Genomic DNA, 25,265 nt, shown 5'->3' on the forward strand with positions numbered 1-25,265 from the left:
ATACTAGTGTCTAGCAGCAACGCCAAATGTAAATTTTTTTTTACTAGTAGTATTCATAGTTTTTGGACTCAACTGACCCGGCATTGCCTCATTTTCACAGGAATGTCTAAAATTCACACACACATACCTCGACATTTAGCACTGTTGTTTTGTTCTATGCGCACGGTACAATCACAGTTTCCTACTACTTACCGCCGAATGAATTTCATTTCTTCGAGCACGCTGACACCACCAGTCAGTAAGCACACCAGTGGGCAGCACAAATCAGGCAAACGACCAAGTCAGCTCAGCTCACTGTTTATTTCCTTGGCTAGCACCTACACCCAATTTGATGTTCATCTTGATCTTCATCGGTACCTCAGTGGTGGTGTTGGTGTTCTGAAAGGGGAGAAAGAAAAAAAGAACACAAATAAGGCTTACAGCGTTACACAGTCTCTGCATACTCAGGCATAGGGCATGTGCAAGCTGCTGCGTATGCCCTTCGTTGTGTACGCATGTAAGGAAAGACTACTAGTTTTTCTCAAATACAAATGTACAGCTGTCAAAATTTTCTAGGCCAAGCCAAAAACGCGCAGTCCGCAAAAAATTCAATGTACAAGCTTACGTCCCAAGCTAGGCTGAAACATTTTATGCCGGAAAGCTAGATAAAGTACCTTTTTTTTCTTACTGTCATAAAATATTTTTGCCACATCTGAAAGGAAAGCTTATTCTTTGAATTCTTTGTGGCCAACAAGGCTGTTAGGATTGGCCTAGAAAATTTTGACACAGGGCATACCTGTATTGCAAAATGTCTTAATTGCCATTACATGTGTAAAATGAAACACTGCAAATTATATTTCGTTTACACAAAACTTACTTTCTACAATGCAAGCAGCAATAGTGCAGCACTCTTGTGCAGAAGCTTTTAAAGATGCAAACAATTTCTTGCCTAACCAATTGATCAGCTACAGCTACTTAATCTGAGCATGCCATGATGACACCATTCAATTTAGGTAAACATTATTTCCAGAAGAAACAATTCCCAGGTCAAACTAATTGTTGGCTATCATTCGGCACGTGCACAGTGGCAATCATGTGTGAAATGCTTACCGTATTTCCGCGTGCATAACCCTCCTCCTTAATATTGTTACGCACCCCCACTTTCAGCCCGCCGGAAAAGAAAAAAAAATCCTAGCGTATTGTCCGCACACTTGATACAGGAAAGGATGCACCAAAGCTACTGCTCAAGTAACACATCACATGCTATGGAGACAGATTTTTGTGAGTATTTAGCTAGTCTTTTTAGCTAGTATAGGTCTTTTGTCGAACTAATAAAATTCAATTGTTAGAGTGTGCTTGTCCTTGTTTTTTCTTCCTTGTCCTTGTATGTTTTGCGCATTCCCTGCCACGGAAGGCTTAGTCAGTGTTACTGCGTGGGAGCTTCACAGCACAACGTGCATTGCCGTGAAGCTGCACTGAAGGAGAACCTCGTGTATTATCCACACCCATACTTTGCCACTGAAAATTTCACATTTTTGGTGCAGGTTATACGCGAGAAAATACGGTATGTACACAAGGAGCTTCGATATCTTTTTTTTATCTTTTTGCATGACCTCTCCGGGCATCAAGGCCAGACACAAAATAACCGCATACTGATCAGCAGGTTGCGCATAGGGTTCTTCCCCCTTGGTTTTCAAATTTCTCTAAATAATATGTTTCAAACCAGGATGGGGGGGGGGGGGGGTTGGAATCAGGCTTAGTTTTTATCAGAATGGAGTGAATGACTTTGTTCAAGACAGGAGCCCAAGCCCTGTAAGGGGAACAAGGGTAGGGGAAAATGGTTTAAGTATAACTTTTCCATGGCACCGAGCGTTTCCCTGTGCACTTGTTACACATACATATTGTAGAGTTGTTGAACACACTCTAGGGTTGATCTGTAGTCATCTGGGTGCCAAAATAGCGTACTCTAAACGAGGTAAATGCATGACCACCTGCCATTATGCAGCTTTACAGAAAGGACAATTCCCAGGTACCCTATTGGGCCTAAATAACCCTCACTGTGGCGAAAACAGTACTTCTTCCATCTTGCCTGGGCATGTTCAGCCAACGAACTGGCAGCAACCAGCTTCTTACAACCCCAACATACCGAACAACTTCTGCAGAACATGTCCAGCACGTCATTGGCAATCCGAAACTATTATGGGAAACCACAGACGTCGGTATCAATGAGATAATTTTAGGCCACACTATTACCCACTCACTACTCACACATCCGTAACACTGGAAAGTTTCCCCACATAACCAGTGAGAGAGTGAATTTGGACTCTCACAGTATCTGCTGGCATTTGAAACAAGAGGCGAGTAGAGCTTTTACTACGGCCTGGTGTGACGCAAACTACTCCTCTGCCTCGAGGTCTATGCTTCCATTTTAAAAACTCCCTACAAGTATGTACAAGCCAACTTACTTCCAGGCAAGTTTTTAAAGCCTGTCAAAACGAGTTTAAAACACTTTGCGGACACATCCTGGTCAAGATTTACAGTCAATACGAAGCTTTGTAACTGTTGCACATTCTCTTGCTTTGTCAGGAAAAAGTCATTTCAAGGCAGAGCGCAAATTTTTGATTGAAAAGATCCTAGCACGTGGCACGATCCCAGGAAGGAATCGGGCTTAACTCAGTCTGTACAAACTTCACTCGGGGAGGAGGTGCTGTTGGATTTCACCCAAAAGCAAAAGATTCTAGCTACATAGCGAAAGCAGAAAAAGCCCCCTCCTTGTTGAAAAGGAATATGCGTGTGTGTCGCTCAAAATCCATGCGACCTCAGCTGTGGTCGCATGCCTTTGAAAGTGATTGTAAATGTTTTGAGCACCCTTGTAAGCTTGAAATTTGGCTAAGCCTTCCCACATAGGTGAGCTCTGATGAGCCAACTACGGGGAAAAAAAAAACGTGTGCTACGTGAACACAGCAGAAGTGTCTCGCTGCTTCACAGCAAAACAGACTTGTGTGATGGCCAAGATATAATAGAGAAATAAGTACGTTGGCTGGCATACTCCCTTGGGAATCTGCAACCACCTTGGAGAACTCCCCCGACCTAAGGGTACTGCAGTTGCGTACAATGAAATATCTTGACTTCTTACAATGATGCTGCTAAGGGGCTTAAACCAACATTTTTGTGACTCTCCATTCCTCTGGAATGTACAATAATGACCATCACGGATGCCACGGCCTGTCAGCCCGGGACTAGCCTGTTCTCGGCAAAGGAACCGGGGTGCTTAACACTGAAGACCTTTTTTTTCTGTGTTATGGTGTTACGTTTGAGTGGGACTTCAGGTAAAAACTCATTGCCAAACACTTGGATGGCACAAAGATCTGGGCCAGGACGGCTGAGCTACTTTTGCAGGGAATCTGTCAGAATTGATTTCGGTTGGCTCCTGGTGACTGCGCCATGTGCTACTATGCTTTGTGGCATAGACAGCAACGACTGCTTATGCTGTATCATGTAACCCAAATAACGTTGCTATTTGTGCATCCGTAACGAACACGACCTTGTCAGGCAGGCAACAGGTCACCTGAAGGCCAGTTGCAACAAAATTCTCAGTGAGCACCTTCATTACCGAGACATGCTTGGTCAGTAAAGCTACACATGGTCATCAGCGTTGAAATTTTGTGTGTGTGTGTGCGCGTGCGTGAGAGAGAGAGAGAGAGAGAGAGAGAGAGAGAGAGAGAGAGAGAGAGAGAGAGAGAGAGAGAGAGAGAGAGAGAGAGAGAGTTAAAGAAAGTTCATCCCTACTTAGATCCACACTTCGCCAGAGTGAGGAGGAGTGATTTGGCCACGGACCACTTCTGAGGGCTGCAGCCATTACCTTTCGATAAAAAGCTGTTATCACCAATGGCTTCCCATCTCACAAAACTGTGTGAACTTCCCAAGCGTCCAAATAAGAAGTTGTACTCGTGGTCCCAACAAACAGTGGACAAAATCACAATTAAAAGTGCAAGCAAGCAGGTCCTTGCTGCAAGTCCTGTGCGTCTGTTTTGCACCAACAAGCAAGTTACGGAAAGACGTGATGCAACGCTCTGGTTTTTGCGTGTGAACATACCTTCAGCCTGTTTGCGCATAAGTTCCTTGTGGGCCGCCTTTGCCGCCGGCGAGTTGACTGCAATGAAAAGAGAACACAAGCGTGAGCATTGCTCGCTGCAATGGCAGAAAACAACGAACAAAAACAGTACGCCATTGGGTTGCAATGCACCATGAAGTGTGTTCACTCTCCACGCCACACAATCAAAGCACTGCAAGTGGCAGCAATCTCTTCTTCTGTGGTTCTGATCCTTAACCCCTGATGCAGCAACTTGCAGCAATCAGAAACCAAACTTGCACAAGCTAGCTCCTATTTTTTGGTTGCCCGTGAAAGTTTGCAATCTACACATGCTCTGCTTTCCCGCCCTTTTTACGGCTGGAATAGGGACACCCCCGTTTAGACGCGACCTTTTTCTTGCCACTGCTTTCCACAAGCACAGGGGCACGCACATTAGCCAACTAGCATTCACCAAGTTTATACGCTGTGACAGTAAAAGAGAGCCCACATTTGCTCGGCCTCATCAGTGCACTGTAACGCTGTCCGTTCATTTGGGGGGGGGGGGGGGGGGGGAAGCTTGGGGTGCCCATCCTGGCACTCTTCACAGAGTTTTTGAGATTCGAGAAGAAAAATGGCAGTAATGGGAAAACACCTTGCGCTGTTCCCAATGACTGTATTTGTAATAACATCACGCATTTCACGTGACTATTGCTTGCTATCAGCATTTACTACGGTCCATCAAGTTGAGCTGACTGCAGCTGCTTACACTAAGTAGAAAGATGTGCACACAAGGCGACAACGCAGTGTACTGGCCCAACTCAAACTCAATAGGGCTCAACAAAGAAAAAAAAAAAAAAAAAACATACATAGCAAGCAACAAAATGGTAGTACTAGCTATCATTTTAATCTCGTTGTTTCAACAATACATCGGCATACAACAATAGAGTGACCTTTTTTTTTTCTTTAAAGCCATTCATTGGAATGTACCGCAACAGAGTACAATGCAGTGTGGGGTGCCACTAGAGTCACTAGATAAGGTATCAGAGTACCGCTTACTGAGGCACGCAAGTGAGCAACGGCGGCCATTTTGGTGTCTATCAGCGTTGCGAGATTGCCACATCTACGGCCTCGTCGCTAACTTTGACCGGGTCGTTTTTTAACAACACTGCCGAAGATGCAGCAAAGCGGCATCTTCCGACACACTTCTGCTGCTGGAATGTTGCTACACGTGTTATATTTGATTCCTATTCAGAACGACGTCAGTCACGCGCAGCCGCAGAGCAGGGAGTACAAGCTAAGCCTACCAGAGTTGACCAACTAAAACGCACAAACAACAAAATGGCGCCGCTCCTGAACCGTCACAGTGTAAACGAATGTCACGTGATGCGAAATCACCAATGATCACGGTGGTGGCCGAAAGAGTGCAGATACTAGCCTTATTTAGTGACACTAGGTGCCACCTTTTGTGGAGCGTTTGCAAAGACCCTGCCACAGAATAATCTGCTGCACTTCTATTCAGGCCACCATAAAAAATTAGCTCACTGCAAGGAAAACATTAAAATGCAAACAGCCACTCAGGCTGTGGCACAAGTGACACAAATTGGCCGCACTCTCCACTTTCCCCCATGGCATGAGACAAGGCTGGAATGCTGTTGGAACATTAAGCTTGGTGCACTGCAGTGTTGCAGTGATGATGATTACCTACCTAGACATTTGTTTTCATATCGAGGCACTAGTTTCAAGCCGGCACCTTGTCTGTTTTATTCAAGTTATTTGTTCTATTCCTCATAAATTTTATCTACTTGCACATTCTTTTTCTGCCACCCTCCTCCAGCGGTGCCAATTTTCATCTACTTGCTCACCCTGTGCTCTAATTCCTTCCCTATTACTCCAGCCATATCTTTGTCACCTCCATGGCCCTGAAGTTCAGACTTCCCCTCTCCCCAAACCCGAAAGCCTCAGTTGACAGCATGGCCTCATCTACCCTTGCTGGCTGTATACCTCTTCAGCAGTCCACCACAATATGCCTCGTGGTTTACCAATTCCTGCCCCACCATGCACACGTCTCATCCCGTTGCCTGCAGCTATCCCCCAAGATCCACGATCTTATACCCCTGTCACACGGGCACTTTCAATTGTGATTGAAGCGAATCGCGATCGAGAAGTTGCACCGGTTGCACTCGTGTATGCCAGATGGCGTTAACAATGTATTTGTGGCCAGCGTCTGGTAACTTCGCGTGGTCGTAGGTATACGTAACTATGTAAATGTTACCGCGCGCTTATTTGGGTCAACTTATTTGACACAATTTGTGGCGTTAGTTGAAGTTGTCACCTTCTGTGCCATTACTGAGCGGGGACGAGAGTACCGCCGCTTCCGTTAGATCGCGCTTGAGAAACAAGGATCGAGTTCGAGCGGGATCGAGCTCGATCGCGATTGGAACTGCCGTGTAGCAGCGCCCAATCCAGATTGAGCTCGATCCGGATCGACTCAATCGCGATTGAAAGTGCCCGTATTACAGGGGTATTAGAGAGTTTCAGCTCTGTGTGCTCCGTCCATTCAGTTTGTAGCGTACTTACTGGGACTCAACTGGGCACTCGCGCATTCATTCTGTTAGGGTGGTTTAGTTCCGCAGTCCGGCCCTCGCCATGCCCGCGCATTCTTTGCGGTGGGGGGTGGCCTCCTCACTATGCCCGCACATGCAGGCGCGGTCATGTCCATCCCAGTAAACACAGTACGAACGGAAAGGATGGAACAGACGGAGTGCTAAAACTCTCTCTTACTTAACCGCCAAACACAACCCTCAAGTACCAACACACGGATTTGCGTGTGGCCACGGAAACCTTTTTTCTCGACTTCCAGCTTTTCTGACCTGTAGGTCTCCAAGTTTTTATTTTCTTTTTTTATTCCCTCTGCCCAATTCATCATCCTCACTATCTTAGCTGCTTTTAACTTCAATTTTCCTTTCGACTGCCCGTACCGTTCGGTCAGCTGAATGAACCTGTCTCCACTGCATGCCCGTGCCTCAAGTTTATCTTTCTTAGTGCTTCGCTGGTCTCAAGGGTCGCTGGTCGCTGGTCCCAGTTCATGTCTCCGTTCACCGCTTCGTTCATAATTTTGCTACCAACCCACCCCCCGCCCTCTAGTTTACCCCACGCCCCTTGGATCTCTCGTTTCATGCACAACAAGGAATTTTCGAAAGTAGACGCTGGCGCTGTAACCCCTTTACAGATTCCTCTCACCAAATCATATCACCAGAGGATTGCAATAACGAAAAGGCGGGCCTCCTTTAACTGCAAGCGTTTTGGCTACACCGCTAGCCCTGCGTAAACATTTTATAGTACCCCTGGCACTGCTGAAAAAAAAAAAAAGAAAAGAAAGAATAAAGTAGCCTGCCAGTCACCGAGAGAAGACTGCATGATGTGCACCGTATTGGCCGGGTCGCGAACTCACCGGCCTTGTGGATAGGCCACACCATGAACACCATGTAGATGACGAATCCACCACACAGGTAGTATCGAACGAGCCAGAAGTTCTGGAAGTGGAACTTGTACGGGAACTGGACGATCTTGGCCGTGAAGGTGTACGGGTACTTCATGCGCCTACTCGGCGCCGCAGCAGCCTTCGTCACGGAAGAGGATGCCGCTGCCGAGGTGGCCTGCTGCCTGTACAAATGACGATGTAAAAAAAAAAAAAAGAACATCCACGCAATGCTGGTTAAGCGCTACAATCAAAACTAAAAGTTCGTAATTCCTGTTAGCTAGCGGGTGGCTACAGCAGGGTACGCCGGGAAGTTCATTTGAACACGAAGTTGTGCGATACCTGGAAACTCGGGCGACAATCCCGACGATCTGTCGCAGGGACTGCATTTTCGGTGTTGTTAACGTAGGATGGTTTAGTTGGCGAGGATGTTATAAGCCACGGTGTATTAGAAACACCCAAACGTGCTACACGCCACACGAAGGGCAAATGGAGGCCGCTGTCGTGGGTGGTAAAATTTGTAGTAGCGAGACCCTCCACTTTGTGCATGGTCTAGCAAGATGCTCACAAGATAGTGTAGCGCTGCAAACGAAAGCGACCTAAATAATTCACCTATTTTAAAAATATAATTTTTGCAAATGTATGAAATAAAATGTTTCTATTTTTGGTTTATTTTGCATAAAATTTAAAGACTTTTTGTTTATAAGTTCTGGAATGTTACGTTATAAATCTTAGCGCCACTTTGTGACGCGGAGATTTTCCCTCAAACGAACGCCGTGCGGTTCACTAACACACGCCGAGCCGTGTTCAGTATTCGTAATGGCGGCTTGTGCCTCAGCTGACGAAAAAATATTCAAGTTACTAAGCTAAATGTGCTCTCTTTACGAGTTTCTAAATTAGCCCATAATAAATGACAAGATATAACGAGACGTGATGTCAATGCAACAGATGTCAGAATGTGTGACGTCTGCTGCTCGCTGCTAGAACTTTTCGAAAGATGTAAGAGCGTGCATACTGTGTCGGTGGTTTGTGTGGTTAAGCCTATTGACTGCCGAAAATAATGCCAGTTTGCCGCTGTGCCCCGTGTGCCGTGGTGTGTGCTCGACGCGTGCGATGCCAGGCCTTCGCCCGGGTGTGCGCTGACGCCCTGTGCACGGCCCGGGCGGAGGGTGCACGCTCTAAACTGGTGTGCGGTGCCAGCGCTTGGGAGCTAATGGTGAGCGTTGCTTTCACGCAGATGACGCCGAAAACGTGCACGGTCGGCGCTCGCCGCTGCCCAAAAGCGATGTCCTCGTACTTTGCACTTACGTGCAGGCCTGGAATCAGAGGTGAGTGCCGCCCGATCGCCGTGAACCGCCCGCAGAGCGCCCCAAAACAAGCCGACGTGCTAACGGAGCACCGAGAGCCTTTATCTCCGCACCGACCGCGGTTAGCGACCTTAAAACTCTGGAAAAGTTCTCTGCCTTAACCTTTTCACAACGCCTGTGCTCTGGGACTCTCTTTGTTTAGTTTCGTGAAGGTTCCCGGGGAAGTTGTTTTTTAAAACTTGGTCGTCTTGGCATTGCACCAAATGCATCCGTGTCGGCCAAAACAAAACCAACGTGCACCTCTGACTTGCTTTAGGGCGTGTGATAAGATATCTGACGCAGTCGTCAGGAGAAGTCACTATCACTAACCCGCGTCGTGCTCCCTAAACTCTTGTTTACCCGCTCGTCGTACGCCGACCGTTGGATTTGTAACGTACCGCGCTACTTCTGATCGGGCTACGACACTCGCTTTTAAGCTCGAACTGTTCGCATTGTGGCTTTCTTGGACAGATTTCCGCATACGATGAGATAGCGGTTCAGTTGCACTGGCAGATGCTTGGTGATCTACTATCTCGCACGGTGGTGACCAAATTTTTGAGATGTGTGGACTGTACGAGATCTAGGCGGCGTACGTTGCTTGAAAGAAGTGCCTCCTCCTCAACTGTGTGTTCCCCGCCAGTCCAGGCGTGTTAATGTGACCGGTGTAGTTTAGTTTTAACCGGCTACTTTCAAGCACGAAAAACGGGCAAGTTTTAGTCTCTTAACTCACTTTCAAAAGGAAGGGCTTAGGGAAAACTTCAGTGCTGCTTTATCTGCACGGTTTTTACGGTGCCTTAAACTGAAGTGCTGCGTTATCTACTCTGTTTTTGCGGTGCCTTGTCTGCAGTGCTCACCTGTAAGTTATTTGGGTTGCCTTACTACATTATGTTCTTGTCAGAGCAGTGCGCTTTTCTAGGAGTTTAAGGTCAAACGAGACATTTAAGGTCAAATGAGACAATGTTGGATTCAGTTAGGACACTTCCATCGACTCCTCTCGAAAGGCTGCGCTTCCGACTATTTTTGTGACTTCAGAGGCCTTTGTTATGTCCAAACAGTTTCGAAACAGGCAGTCAGTGCTCCAAGTTGTTCAATTTTCTGAAAGAAGGAATTGGACACTGAGGGATTTTGGTCGACTTTTATTTTACCCAAACGCAGTTCTGCCGTGCTTGGTTTCAACCCGAGGACACAGGGGTGCACAGTAGTAGTGAAATTGGGAGGCGAGCTAGTTGGTGACAGTAAGCGGACGTTGTTCCGTATGTTTGTTTCTGTCTAAGTTCACGCTTTGGTTTTTCAGTTTTTCGCAGTGGTGTGCCTGTGTAGACTAGTACTACAGTTGTGCTGCATCACGGCTACTGCAACAAGCTTTCCACAGCTTGGCTGTGGAAAGCATGTTGCGTGGAAAGTTTGGTGACTTGTGGGAACGGTGGATGCCTTGCACGCTTTTCAGGCAGTGCACGTGTTGCTACAAGGACGCACAGAGCTTCGACAAGTTCAACGCAGTCATCCAGGGGCTGCTGGAGACGGTGCTAGTGTTGCTACGGCAACTGCGACCATGCCTCAGTGGCCCCGAACGGCCCGAGGAGGAGAGCGTCCTGCCGGACAACCAAGATGCCAAGCAGGCCGCCGCCTGTGAGTGGCCTTTTCGGGCACCCTGGGTTAACCTTGTGCATACAGTTGTGCTTTCATTACAAGGCCTGTTTTGGTGGATGGCTTCGAGTAATTTTTGCTGCTGGGAGTTTGAACAGGTGTGACAGCAACGAAGTTCAGATCGTTCCTATTGCGTAATAAGATTGCCCCCCCCCCCCCCATTTCCAAAATGCAGCAGTGTTTAGTTGTCTAGTGCCTTGTCTATGCCTGGCCCTGTAAACATTCATGCCAGTTGCGTTTTCCTTTTGGGTTGCCCCCCAAAAACAAATAGAACCTTCCCCTCACGCATTTAGTGGAAGGAATTGTTTATATTTAGACACATCTGCCATCTGTAGGCTGATCAGAGTATTTGAAAGGTTTAGCACCTCTACTAACAAGAACTTATTCAGGGAAGCATTGGTGGGGGGATGGGGTTTTTTTTTTTTTCTTTTTTTTCTCTGAGATGAAGGGTAAGGAGGGACATTTTGGCAGTGGTCGAAGTATAAATGTGCCAAGGCTACTAATTCAGGATCAGTCTTTCACTGCCTTGTGTTGTGCACGTGCTGCGCTGCCTTCAGTAAGCATAAATTGACCTGCCTTCAGTTATGTCGGTGCTGGGGATGGTAGAGGGAAGGTTGTTAAGCTTGTTGAATGAAATCTGAAGGGCTGATTGCAAGCTGACTACAATATTTGTATGCAGTCATACATTTTATCAGTGCATAAACAACATCAGGCCCAAGCAACCACAGGCAACATGGTTCTTTAGAGCCAGTCATAGGGAATGGTCGGTGAGATGAAAAGAAAAAAAAAAGTTGGGTTACTAGGAACTTCTGTTCTCTTCAACGCTTGATTGCTGTGAAATGCATTACGCTTGGGGTAATTCTGTTTCTTGCGTTGTCTTTAGTGTACCTCTTCGACACACACAGTAAGTCTACGCTGAATCCTACCCTTACTACTTCTCTGCCTACAACTACCCCCTAGATTGCTGTCCACTTATCAGGTCCATGCACTGAGCATTTGCAGAGGCAGTTTATTTGTTTTTGCCTTCAGCAAACAGACAAAGACATTAAAGCCTTTCTGGTCTCCCTGCTCTGATTGGCACTGTTGTTGCTGTTGCACGCTTAATCTATTTGTTACAGAAACCTACGTTTGGCCTATTCGAGTTTGTTTAAATTTCCAGTTAGGTTTGTGTTGTAGTAGTGGGAGACTTGAGAGGGTGCTGCATGCGTTGTCTTATTCCGCCTCTCCCTGGAGTGGGTGTCAAGCTATGTCAGCAAGGTTTTTGCCTTTTTATTATTCTCCCTATCAACTATGTGAAATCTGTCTGAAATGTTAGGATATATGTAAAGGCAATAAACTTGCCGACATAGTTTTCAGCCCATCTTTCCATCTTTGAGAAAGGCCACTCCCCTAGCTGAAGTGTCACAGTAAATCATGTTTTTGAGTCACCAGGAAACGTATGTGCAAACACAGTGACAGTAAATCTTAGTGTAACGAAGTGGTCAGTGCAAAGAAGAAAAATTGTTAAAACTGCCATATCTGCACAACCACGCGGAATTAGACACACGTTAATTATGTTTGGAAAGTAAATAGTTTCAAGTAAAGCAGTAAATTTAATTTAAGCTGGCGTGTAACAATGTGGACCTACCTTCTGGCGGCTCATAGGGAGACGAGACAACAGAGGTGGCGGAACCATACTAGTACTCCGGTGTTTATTAGCACTGCCTGTGAAGTTTGTTTTAGCCTCTTTTCATCTGCGGTGCGATCAAAGTTTGGTCCCCAGGCCTGTTGTACCACCAACCACAGCTCACCAACGTCTCTGTTCCAAATCTCTTTGCGCAGTGGACGGGTGGTCCCTGGAAGACCAGGAGAAACTGCTGCATTTTGCCTCCAAAGTGTTCCTTCTCAACTTTCCCCTCTACGTGGCCTTCAAGCACAGCCTGCACTCAAAGCTCGAGGTAACGACCACCGTCATCGGGACGTGGGAGGGAAAAAACTTGAGTGGTCCATATGGTCTCTCCTCTTATTATTATTTTTGTTTTTATGAGGAGGGTGTCTTTAAAAATTTTAATGAACTACCCTTTGACGACTCACTCAGCTCTATGCCACCACAAAAGATCTTTTTAATTGAAAGAAATGCGACAAATATTTAAAGACTCAAATTTCAGGCTGCAGGGACACAATATGGGTGTAGGCTTAACACAATATGGCTCGGAACTAAAAACAGTTATCAATGTTTTAACATTGTTTGTGAGCATTCGCGTGATACGGTCGAACCTGACTACGTCGAACCCGTTTACATCAAGTTATTTCCATATTGAACTATTTCTGGGCGCAGTATATTTACAATGGGAATATATAGCAAAAGTAATGCTTATGTTGAACAAAAATACCAGCGACACTCGATATATCGAATGACTAATCCTGCAGAAGTTCCCCGCCCCAGGAAATCTAAGGTTTGACGAAAACTCGTCTGGTCGGGTGAAAGATACATAGTTGAAGAAACTGGTTATCGCCGACCAAAAGTTTAGTTAAAAAGGCTAAAAAGACGTTTGGCAGTGAATTCCGTATGGAAGCCGAAACGTCTTTTTAGCCTTTTTAACCAAACCTTTGGTCGGCGATAACCAGTTTCTTCAACTATGTATTTCCCCGCCCCAAGTTGGCTTTCCCTCACAGCAAAAGAGAAGTTCTACCGGCACACCCTAAATGTGGTTTAGCCCGGTCGCCCATGGGCAGCGGGTGGCTCTTTCTATCGTGACTGCTGCCTCTGCGCTATGTAAGACACCCTTGTGGGCTTTCTTCCAAATTGTAGCTGTGGTGGCTGGCGCTAGTGTCATTAAATTGAGCCTTATTTGACGGCTCTAGCTGGCGCTGAGCAGCAGAATTTTCCTGTCGCCGTGAAGCTGAAAAGCATTAATCGAGTTGAGCGTGGAGAGAAGTCGAATGTCCCTACAGTGAACAAGATATCAAACCTTTCTCCTCATAGTATTGCCCCTTTTTTGCCTTTACACTGGTTATCACTCCTGATGCCTGTGTCACCATATTCTGGCTACATATGTTTCTTGGTTGTTTTTACTAACTACAGGTTTTCCCGCTCAATTTAATCCAATCGCCATACAATTAATCCAAGCACCAGCGAATTTAATCCAAGTGCCATCTAATTTAATCCAAGTGCCAACCAATTTAATCCAGCTGGCAGAAGGTTGTTCAGGGTGTTTTGTGTGGAATTAGGAGCAACTTTGGGGGCTTTGATGCTCTGGATGTGATGAAAACGTGGTTTTCTTTGATGCCTTACGTGCAAAATATCATGCGCGCAGCTTAATGGGCATTTACAAACACCCGCAGACCAGGAGAGCGGTCTCGTTTGATCTGTTGGTGGCGTGCGGTGATCGTCTATGAGATCGTCAGAAGTATCTTCTGCTCACGTATTGTTACCCCAGCCGATTTTCCAGCGTGTCTTTACACGAGCAGACGACACTTCTGTCGCCAGCAGGCGATATTTCTGACCATCTCGCAGTCGATATTATAATTCGGAAATAATGCTCAACGCTGCAGAAAAGTATTCAGTTATTGAAAATGAGAATGCAAAGGGCATTTAAGTAATGTGTCGTGAAGGCATTGTTACGCGAAGATCAGATGATACCTCTGACGTGTGTTATCGACGGCGCTCTCGCTGACGATGAGCTCACAGCAATGGTCTGAGCGTGTTAGTAAATGTATATTACGCTGTTCGCATAAGATCATTTGCACATAATGGATCAAGGAATGCCATGTTTTCTCCACACCACGAGCATCAAAGCCCGCAGAGCTGCGCCTAATTCCGCACAAAACACCCTGAACAACCTTCTGACAGCTGGATTAAATTGGTTGGCACTTGGATTAAATTCGTTGGCACCTGGATTAAATTCTATGGCTTTTGGATTAAATTAGATGGCACTTGGATTAAATTGTATGGCGATTGGATTAAATTGAGCGGGAAAGCCTGTAGTGGCTTGGTCTTCACTGTAAGAGCAGCGGAGTGGTTTAGAAAGTGCCCATTGCCTGGTTTTCTCACTGCTCTGTTTCTTCCTTCCGCCAGGAGGTGTCTCCGGCAGAGGTGGCAGCCTTGAGCACTGTGTGCGATGTCAACGTAAGTGTTTATTTGCTATTTGCTGTCTACTTCTTTCCTTTTCCAGGTAGACTAGCTTTGGAGGTGCAGGCTGGGAATGCTTGCTTAGAGGCTGCACTAATTTTGACACGTCCTGTGAAGTACCGTATTTACTTGCGTAATGAATCCACTTCCGTAATCAACTCACCCCCCACTTTTCTTCTTGAGAATTCACTTTCGTGTTACCTTGCATAAGAAACGCGGCGCGGATAGAAGGGGTACCGTTGAATATTTTTATCTCGGCATGATTGGTGATGTTGTCGACGATTGCAGTAACTTAATATTGCGTTGCACTATCAGCAGAAACACTAAAAAAGCATTCTAATGAGAACAGTAACTGGCGATGCGTGTGTGAATGCCGCAGCTCACAACTTAAAAAATTGCGCGCTTGCGAACGCCATTTGCTGAACACAAAACAAACCTCCTTGCATATAGCGTCATAGAAGTGTGGTGGTGCGTGGACAAGTCAACGAACGTACTCCGCACTCCACATTTATTTCCTGCTTTGTGCTGTTTCGCAACTTCGCCATTTCTGTGCACATTTTTGTTCAGCTGTGCTCCCACCTTTTCTTTTCGTGTGCTCTTGGTTGATTGGCACAGGCCAAAAGGCTGGAGCTTGTTCAAAGAAACGTACTGGGTTGATTTTGTTACATTTCAGTCATTTTTTATTCACCTCTTGCCAGCATGGTCGCCTTGTGCACGGTTTGTGCATGCTAGGCCTTTTCACGTAGCTTTTAAGTCATGCGGTAAAACCAGAGTAACGGCATGTGCTGCACAGTGAGGCCAGAAGCGTGTGCATTGTGGCAAAGCTAACTTGGGTTTGTGACAAGCATGCTACAAGCTCGTTACTTCTGACCTGACGAGAGACGGCAAAAGTGTCCAGATCAACCAAATTGGAGTTGATTGACTGCGAAATGAGAGTAATGGAGACAGGTTTTCTCACGTGTTTGTGCTCCCCCTTTTAGCAAAAAGTTTTAGGGTCCTTGTCTGTTACTTGGCTGCGATCTGAGCTGAAGCAGGGCTTGTCGAGCTCATCACGTGGCGAAGCTGTCGAGAGAGTTGATGCAGAAGTCCTGCAGAACAGTGGGGGCCTGCACGGTATTCTGGAGGATGGCAGTCGATTCTTTTCAGAATGGCACAAAGGCTTGGCACTCAATCTCAGGACTGAGGGGCTCTGGAGATTACGATGAGTCAGCTCAGGGCTTGTCTGACTTGACCGGTGTTCTGCTAAACGCATCTAAACTAACGAGCACTTTTTACTATTCACAGCATGCATGTTCATTGCAAGTCCAGACTGGATTATCAGGGTTCAGCTAACAAGTTTTAAAAGCAGAGCGCTGTTAACATTTTAGTAGCATTGTCGAGCGATACCAAAAAAAAAAAGCAAGAAAAAATACCCAGCATATGTGAGCGTGCATCTCGTGAGGACCACTTGGCATCGTCCAGGCTTGCTCATGGTTGTACGCCATGTGAGGAGCGTGGAAAAAAAGAAATATCGAGTGCATGTGAGCGTCTGCCTCGTGAGGAGTGCCCGGTGTCGGCCAGCTTGACCTTTGAGAACACTCTGCCAGACGTTTGTGGCGTGAGCTCTCCGCATGCTGTGCTCCGTGCCAGTTCGCATGCATTTGCGCCTCAAGTGGGGAGCACAGACGCCGAGTTCGTGAAGCCGGTTGCGGCGGGTTGTAGCGCATGCTAATGCGGTTCACTTTGGGAGAGATGTGAAAGGCTGCAGACGAAACAGTGCGGGCTGCCAGTGATGGATAACTTACAGCGACAAGTTAGAAAATCCGTGTGAGGTGCAACAGCCGGGTCTCCATGGAAGGGAGAGGGGCTGCTAGTGCTGCTGTTTCTCCAGCCTTGCACCACTAGTGCAAGCTGCGCCAATTTTTTTTAGTATTTAGTATTAGAAAAACTATCTGAGAAAGGAGTGCTGACGCGAATTGATAAGGTTGATAAGGTTGTATTTGATAAGGTTGTATTTGAGGTTTTGGATATCTGCACACTTCTAGTATGCATGCAAACGCATGTGTTTGTTATATTGCCCAATGTGTACGTTATTGTGCATGCATTGTGTTGAGGGTTGGGCGCAGCTGTGACAAAGCAGGGTGACGATAACACCGTCTTGCCTGTCGCTTTCACTGCGTTTATCGAGCACCCCCTTTGTAGTTTAAAGGATTGGTGCAGTCCTTACTTGGCTGTGTGTGGTATTTGCAGCCCGCAAAAAGACGTTTCTTGGCAGTAATCATTGTAACATGAGTTGAATAAGCGTCCACTACAGCTACTAGGTATGTTTTTTGTCACTTTTGAACCACGTGGCGTACTCTCTTCCAAGCAACTTTGTAACAGCTGGGTTCTGGGGTTGACGAGTTCAGGAGCCATCCTTTTATGCTTGTGACCTTTGCCACCTTTTAAAGGAACTGTCTCCACTGAACGCTTGTTATTGCGATGTTAAAGGCCAACTGCAACGAAATTTTTGGCTCCTTAAATGCACTATTTTCCGGTAGTATTACCTTAAAAGTTGCGACCTACAAAATTGTTGCCAATAGCCAACAGCGGCTAGTGCAAATGTTGCCAACAGCGGCTAGTATTTGTTTGTTTTTTGGACGAAAATGTTTGAACTGAATCGATTCTGTGCCGCGTTCCGTACTTGTTCATGCCCCGACAAACGCTGTAACAGTGACAACAGCATATCACCTCGCATCGGCCATACTCGTGCCACTTGCGCTCTCGAAGAGTCGACCGGCCGCGATGGTGAAGTGGGCCGCACAGCTAGCTGCCATACTCGTTCACGCCCTGACCGGCCGCGACAACAGCATATCGTCTCGGGCCAGCTGTTCTGCGTATTGCACACTCGTAGAGACTCCTGGCCACGAGCTTGCAGTGTACCGCACAGCTGCCATAGTCCGTAGTCGTTCGCGCACCGACCACTGGCACCAACAGCCTGTTGCCTCGCGTAGGCGTACACGCATCTCGCGTGCTCGTCGAGTCGACGGAGAGCCTGCTGCCGCCGTCGCGACCGCGAAATCGGCTGTTGTGCAACTGCCTTACTCGCTCGCCGACGGTGTATTGCCTCGCGTAGGCCGGCCCCGGCACTCTTCGAATTTGCTCTTTATGTCTCGGCAACACAGAGCTTCTTCAGCTTCTTGCATTACGGAAATGCATGAAAGAAATTATTCATGCAAGAGGCACGAATTACACTGCTCACTCGCGTGAGGCCGCACATAAAAGGGCTACTGCGACGCTCCACTAGGTGCTGCATCAGCTGAAGTGGCGTGTTTTTAAGCGGTTCTAGTAAAAAAACTGCGCGTTTGTGGAGTTTAAAATTGGGCCACAAGAGACTTTAGTGGTGCGTAGCACACGTTGAAGCATAATTCGGGGCAGGTAAATTTTTGTTGCCGTTGGCCTTTAAATGTACTCTGCAGCACTGCCGTTAAGCGCTTTCACTCTTTCCTTCACGTCTGGAAGTTCTGCGAAAGCTACAGTTATTGCCAGTCCAGAGCATTGCTGTGTGATTTGTTTGTTACGGCAGATGGTGCACCTTCTGTTTCCGCTTGCATTTGTGGCATTTTCTTTCTTAAGTGGGTACCGAAGGTGTTTATTTCAACAACTGAAAGGAAGCCGTCCAATAGCCCCTGCATTGCTCTAATGATGCAACTTGAGTGCTCGAAGAACACCAAGACTGGGAAAGAAAGAGAAATCTTTTGAGCAAGTTTATAAGTTACCTGATAAGCATAGAGAAGTAATTTCTGGCTGAGGTACTTTGCGACCCCTTAATCCAAGCTCTGGATGTCTTTGTTCGTGACATTCTGAGAGCATTTAGGATATAAAAAGAAAGTCGAAAAAAGTGTTGCAGGGTCCCTTCAAGCTAAGGTTTCACGCTTGCTGTCTGTCTCTTCAGTGTTTCCTTGGGGGTAGTTAATTTGTAGACATCGTCCCAAGCAACCACCGGACGTCCGTCGGCCGCACACCGCACGTCCATTCCGGCTCTAGCTGACATGTACGTCCATGGGACGTCCGGTTTTAACACTTCCTTACGTTCCAGTCGTACGTCCGAAATTGGCTGTATTTGGATGTTCAGTAAAAATTTCCAGAATCACATAACAAGAAGCTAATGTTCCTACAATGAATAGTACACCACGCAAGGCTAACGCACTACCGGGCAGACCGCATGCATGAACACAGGGAACTTGCTTCACATGTTTCGTTAGCGGTTCTCAATTCTTATATATCCTTCCCCAAAGAGATCGTCGTTGCAGTTGGTCAAGTGCTTCAAAAAATTTTAAAAATTAGGCTTAATATTAGAAATATGCACATGTAACTTGCAACCTACAAGCGAGGGTGTTGATGTACAAAATCTTTTTAAGGATAAAGCACAGTAGCTTTTCCGTTGTTGCTTTTATATTCAATTTACGCCATTATTTAAAGCTTCAGTTACTTTTTACGTCCGTTGGCGGATGTCATTCAGTCTTGTACATCCGTTTCTGGACGTTCACTGTACGTCCGAAAATGTATGTCCAAACATGGATGTACAGTGGCCGTCCAAACTGGGCCTTGGATGTTCGGCTGTATTTCGGACGTCCCAAGGATGTCCGTGGTTGCTTGGGGTTGTTCAAGCTCCGACTCATTTGTTTCATGCTTTTCAGGACATTTCGGTAAGACCTAGCACGCAAGTACCGGGCAAGGTTCACGCAAACCGGCATGTATACTACGCCTTGTGCGGGCAGCCGATGGGCTCTGTGTTAGCGGCACCGTCGCGTGGACTGACGTAAACTCGTTTCGTGTTTTTCAGGACGACTGGGTAAGAAGGCTGGAACGCGCAAGTATTGAGTGAGGTTTCCGCTCGTCGGGTTGTGTAACGTCTTGCATGGGTAGCTGACGAAGGCGGTGGCACTGGCCGACACGCTTTGTTTTGCACTTTTCAGCACTCCTGGGTAAGAAGGTGCACCACATGCAAGTATTTGACTGAGCGGGATGTGTGTTCTTTGTCACTGCATGTGTCCGGCTGGTGTATAAACAAAGTTGTACACTCTCCTAAAGAACAGCAGCATAGTTGTTGCATCACAAGAGCGCAAACAGTCGATCGCGACATCGGTCGCATACCAACCAGATAGCTGGCCAGGGCTGCAAAGACATTTAGGAACATTTGCTTGGTACCCACCAGGCTCATAAATTCATACTGTACTCGGGCACAACTTAAGAACCACAACGGAACTTGCCTCTGCGTCTCATCACTGCGGCCGGCTGTTTCTTCGTGCAGCATAAAAAAGTGCATTACTGTGACTATTTTGAATGGGACGAGAGCTGTTTCCATAATTTTTCAGGCTAAGTCTGCTTGTAAACTACTGCAGCGATAACAAACTAGGAGAGAGAAAAAGCAGACGATGTCAGGCATTAAGCGCAGTCTCCTTTCAAAACATCCGGGCCTGTTGCTTCTGCAGAGCAGTGCACTGCATGAGCTACTGTCGTTCTCACCTTGTACCCGAGTACAGCAGCTATAGACTCATGGAGAATGCGTGAGAGAGAGAGGGATGAGACGGGGTGTGAAGTGTTGTCCCCCAATTGTTGCCGCCGCGAGATCTCCACTTATGGGGGTGGTACGGGGGCGGACTGTGCTGCAGGACCTGGACATCCCGGTGCACCTTCTGCGCAACGTGACCTACTTCTGCGGCCAGGGGGGCCTGGCCATGCTGCAGGGCTGCTTCAACGACGTGCCGCCCCAGAGGCTGCCCATCGGCCTCGCCCACGCGCTCGTCTCCCTCGTCTCCAACGTGAGTGGGAGGGCTGGGAAGAGAGGCTGCGAGCCACTGGAAGCCATGCCGAGCTCGTGCCGTAGCCGGGGGGAAGTACTATCTGCGAAGAAGGAATTGTAGATGTCGTGTGTGGTTGGGGGCTCTACGACGGCAGTAGGCGGGTTGGAGGGGTAGTGACACCTGGCACTCCTATGCCAAAGGCTTCTGTTACTCTTTTTTTTTTTTCTTCTTCTTCTTCAAATTGTTGGTCGCAAGCTGAGTGCTATATCTCCTGTCACATATCGTTTTTGCTTAAAGCTTCCGCACATAACTTTTAAGGGATCGAATGTTTGTCTGTTTTCTGATCACTCAAGTTGGGTGCATGTTGCGAACCAGAAAGCACATTAATTAGCCCACTAACAGAGTTTTTGCAAAGAGAAAAAGAAAAGTAATTGTACAGAAATGAGGGCTACGTTTGATGCTAGCTGGTTGCTTGCCTAGGACCTACTCTCTACCTTTCTGTGTGTGCATCATCATATTTTATTATTTTATCTTTTTCCCCCTTTTCGTTCTACACAGTTGAAGCTCTGGATGAACCTGCCTTGCATCGTCCAGCACCTCGTTCCCCTACGGTCCTCAGTCATTAAGTGAGTGTTCAATGCGTTGTTCTTAGTGCAAAAGACCTTCACAAACTTGGCTCAGAACTCTGGCTTGCACTGCCACGGGAGAACATGAACATTGTCGGTAGAAAAACAAAAGCAACACACAAAAAAGGCAGCGCATAACGGCACACTACCCCGTGCACTATGCCTTGGGCAGACTTAATTAACTGGCAAGCTCAGTTAGCACCGTAGGAGAAGCAGCTCTGTAAATCGCAGAAAGGCACTGTAAAGGGTTTTTTTGCAAAACGCTGCGATTGTCAAGCTAGTTGGGTGAATGTTCTTCAGTTTAGGTTAAGTATGAAGAAACTACGCCCCCTTAATTAACACATGCAGCGAAACAGGAAAGTTGGAAGAGTAACTTCGGGAAGTTCGCGAGCTAGTGTGTTGCCAGCCCTTTTGAGAACAGTACCACATTTCTGTCCTGACAGAGTGAGCTAAATGCCTTGGGCATCTCTTGTGTGTTTCGAGGCTGCAGTGAGAGCTAGGTTATGGGGGTCGGTCACACTGTATGGTATCCCGCACAAATTTTATTCTTTGCTTTTAGTCAGGTTACTTCTGTAAGGACGTTCACACTTTTTTGTATTTCTCAAGAGCAGTCTTTCGAAAAATTGTTGTTTTCTAAGCTCTGTCAGGTGTCCCTATACTTTTTCACCCATTTCATTTGTTTTACCCTCAAGGCCAGAGGCTTTACAGAGGGGAGGGGGGTAAAGTTACCCAGGGAATGCAGCGAAAGCAGTGTGGTTGGTGTTACATATGATTAGATGATGCCAGCGAAAACAGTTTCAACTGAAGTTCTTTGGAGCTTCAAGGGTTCTTCACTGGCAGCGGTTGGCCTGGGAAGGTAGGTGGCTCCAGTCCTGTTTATTGCCTGGCACAGTTTAACCTCGTTGTAACAAAGTAGTATTGGGACAGTAATTTAGTTCGTTATATCCGATATTCGTTGTAACAGTAGAGTTCAGAATCGACTGAAACCTTAATCTTTAATCTGGCTCCCACAACAATCCTTGATACAGAAACACATTATTTTAAGCTTCGAACATACTATGCCGAACATGCTGAAAACAGTGAGAGATGAAGGGAGCAGGAATGCCTTTCTCCTTGTGGCATTTCAAGCTCAATGAACCAGAACATGAAGCGGGAAACTACTACATAACATAGATAGTTTGACAAAACAGGCCTGCATACTTATTTTTTGAGGTCCGGTAGCTATTCGCAGCACTGAGCAAGGATGAAGTTTTTCATAGTATGGACGAACAAGGGGCCCTTTTCTACTTCTGCAGTTTTAGACACCAGGAGTTTTTCAAGTAGCTTCTCAGGCAACTTGTTAAGTATGCCTTCGTTGTATCCGATATTGCACGCGGCTCTCACGGTTTCAGTTTTGTTTTAAAAGAATAAGTGTCATTGAAATGAAGTATGACCAACCAAGCTTTGTATTTAGTTCGCTATAGCCGATAATTCGCTATATCAGTGTTTGTTGTAAGGAGGTTCAACTGCATATAAACGACTGAAAACATATCTTACCTTCTGCCCCCCTTCCATCAGTTTTGCATTTTCTAGTGAAGCTACTGGGAATGACTCTGATGAATCAGAATCAGGTGTGTGTGACCTGCCTGGCCCTCAGTGGTTGCGACCCTTTCTCCCCTCCTCCAAGGTACCTGTGCAGCCGGTGCGAGGGTGAACTGCGAGGCCCCGCCAGCCGCAGCCTGTTTGAGCTGATGCTGGGGGCGGTGAAGGACCCGCTGGACGTGCACCTGGCCCTGGACCGCGAGGGGCTCGAGCTGGCCTTCAAGTGCTTCGTCTCACCCACCCTCACCATGCGCCTGTCGGGCATCGCGCAGATCAACGTGAGCGCGCTTCTCTCCTCCTCCTCTCTTCCTTTCGTCTCCCCTTCGATACTCATATTTGGCTGGCGTGCTCTGCTGGGCTCTGGGGCATTCACTGCGTTACTATCGATGAAAGTTGTTAAACCAGCTTGACTCTCCCGTGCTTAGCTAGGGAAGGGGTCGTATCTGGCTGATTTGATATGCACTGTACGGCCTCGTGAAAGATGGCCCACCGAGAATGGGTGGTAAATCTCAGGTGAACAGGGAGATAGGCCTTGCAGGGCGTACGGTCACCAGAAGCTTTTTAGACTGCTTGCACGGGAAATGCCTCGCCACAGCATCTCGTATTTGCATTTACTGAGTCACTGGCATCAGAAAGGAAGGAGGGAGGGAGGGGGAGAGAGAGAAAGAGTACTTTGCTTTGGCTAAATGGAAAGCTCGAGACAAGGCAGCTAATTTATCAAGGTTTTGGGCATGCTGGAGGATTATGTCCAGCCTACACCTTTTTACGGGTACAATCATTGTGAAACTGCCGCAAAAGCAAGCACAGAACTCCAACTTCCTCTAACAGTGCCATACAAAGTTTCAAATTTCTCACTTCCTCGGAGGCCAAAATAAACGTTCGATTTTTCACGTAGCCTACTTTTGACATCCATTTAGTTGAAGTGAAGTGAGCCGGGATCAGAAATGATTGGGGGTGTAGCTTGTTTTTCGAGTATTTGGGTAGCTTGCTTTTCTTATGGCAGCCGAGGTGTGACAATTGCAGGGTATAGTGGCATTATTGTGCCATTGTAAGTCAACCTGCATTTAGCTGCAAGGGATTATAGGTGCATTTTTGTGTACGGGTGCTCACGCAGTGCATACGTTTTTCCTCTTCCCCTCGACAGAGCCACATCAGCATGCTGAATGAGCTGTGCCACAGTGAGAGTGTGGGGGGCGCCCAGACCATGGCAAGGGCCCTGGCCACCTGGTTGGTGGAGTACCAGATCGTGGAGCGCATCTTCGGACCCAACCTGCACGTCGAGGTGGGCTACACTCCCTCGACTTTGTTTTCTACTCGAGGAATGCCAAGGGTCTGGGCCGAAAACAGTGAGAGATGATAAAGGGAGCAAGTGACGTACGTGCAGAAAACTCTATCGCTCGGAGATGTGTGTGTGAGTTGTATTATCAAGACAGATGGACTGCTGCCTGAGATCGTTTTTTGGGAGCCAGACTCAAAACATATTGTGTGGTTGAATTGAGGTTGGTCACTTTCCTTGGGGCTTTTGTGCTAACTGTGCATTTGTGAGTGCTGTGTAGAGCCAACTGTAATGACAGCCTACAAATGCTGCGTCAAGTCCTGAGCTTGTGGGTTGCATCCAGGATTTTTGGTGCCAGAGTAGGTATGAAAAAAATTTGGAGGACATCCAAAGCCCTTCTCATGGGTTGGGAATGCCAGAGGGCCGGCATCCAATTGAATGCCGATGCTCAATTTGATTCATTTCGATTCAATTCAATATGATTCAATTCAATTCGATTGAAGGCATGGCACCCAATGAGGAATTGGGGAACCAGCCGTGAGCTCCTGAGGACACCTGTCTGAGTGGGTTTGTCGACATTGCGGGCAAATGTGAATACAGTTAAACCTCGTTATAACGAGACGGGCTATAACGAAATAATGGATATAACGAGCAAATCGTAATTCCCCTTGAAAGTCCCCATAGAAACCAATGTATTTAAAACCTCGTTTTAACGAGGTAAAATTTCCCCGTTACGGGATATAACGAACAAATTTCATTGGGAAATCAAATTTTGAGCTAATTTTACAACAGTGCGCAGCGCGGATTTGAGACAGTGCGTGACGCGGCAACTGTATTAGCAGTTCAAAACTCCCGCCACGCGCGAAGCTGGCTGGCGCGCCATGCGGACGCTGCGCCCGCGAAACCCCCACCCTCCTCTCGCTGCGCACGGCATGCAGACAATAATGGGGCCCTTCGATTTACAGTGTCGGACTTGCCGCGGGCTCCCCGAGGAGCAGTCCGACGTTCGATTTTCCCACGTATCCCTATGGCTTCGGGGAATCCGCGGACTATCCGCGGTGAGCCCGAGAAGAACCCCAATGCACACGGCGCGCGCGGTTGCGTCGCCTTCCTCTCTCTCTCTCCCTCCCCCCCTCCTCCCCTGTTCATATCGCCGACGTCGCTGCATGGCTGCGTAGTTGTGTGTGCGTGGGTTTTGGCAGTCTTCAGCCTTATCTTTTATCGTACTGCCGGCGTGGTTCCAACAACGCGAGTGCGACAGGCGGGAAGCGAAAGCGAAAGCGAAAGACTATCACGCTTGAACAGAAGACGACTATGATAAAAGCCGTCGCATCGGGCGCGAAGGAAGGTAAGGCGCACTCCGTGGTAAGGTGGCAAGAGACTG

At 47.2% G+C, this 25,265-nt stretch overlaps 2 protein-coding genes across 8 annotated transcripts in view; one reads left to right on the plus strand and one right to left on the minus strand.

The window, feature by feature from the left end:
* Positions 1 to 281: 281 nt before the first annotated feature.
* Roh (reduction of Rh1) lies at positions 282 to 8,051 on the minus strand. Its single transcript, XM_077680263.1, has 4 exons — positions 7,872 to 8,051; positions 7,503 to 7,714; positions 4,076 to 4,132; positions 282 to 378 (listed from the first exon to the last, which is right to left on the minus strand). The coding sequence occupies exons 1-4, from the start codon at positions 7,916 to 7,918 to the stop codon at positions 359 to 361; spliced, it is 336 nt and encodes a 111-aa protein (XP_077536389.1). The 5' UTR covers positions 7,919 to 8,051; the 3' UTR covers positions 282 to 358.
* A 269-nt stretch (positions 8,052 to 8,320) lies between these two features.
* The window catches only part of Puf (ubiquitinyl hydrolase 1 puf), a 107,360-nt gene continuing 90,415 nt past the window's right edge, over positions 8,321 to 25,265 (plus strand). For all 7 annotated transcript variants that reach the window (XM_077680640.1, XM_077680642.1, XM_077680643.1 and 4 more), the window contains exons 1-9: positions 8,321 to 8,528; positions 8,767 to 8,857; positions 10,323 to 10,504; positions 12,344 to 12,459; positions 14,580 to 14,630; positions 20,267 to 20,416; positions 20,957 to 21,024; positions 22,691 to 22,883; positions 23,750 to 23,887. In XM_077680640.1, coding sequence (XP_077536766.1) covers positions 8,486 to 8,528; positions 8,767 to 8,857; positions 10,323 to 10,504; positions 12,344 to 12,459; positions 14,580 to 14,630; positions 20,267 to 20,416; positions 20,957 to 21,024; positions 22,691 to 22,883; positions 23,750 to 23,887 — 1,032 coding nt within the window. In that variant the 5' untranslated portion in view covers positions 8,321 to 8,485. The remainder of the gene's footprint in view (positions 8,529 to 8,766; positions 8,858 to 10,322; positions 10,505 to 12,343; positions 12,460 to 14,579; positions 14,631 to 20,266; positions 20,417 to 20,956; positions 21,025 to 22,690; positions 22,884 to 23,749; positions 23,888 to 25,265) is intronic.

This window comes from Haemaphysalis longicornis, unplaced genomic scaffold (genome assembly GCF_048455015.1).
Source record: "Haemaphysalis longicornis isolate Haplotype H1 unplaced genomic scaffold, Haemaphysalis longicornis Haplotype H1 scaffold_8, whole genome shotgun sequence".
Lineage (NCBI taxonomy): Eukaryota > Metazoa > Arthropoda > Arachnida > Ixodida > Ixodidae > Haemaphysalis > Haemaphysalis longicornis.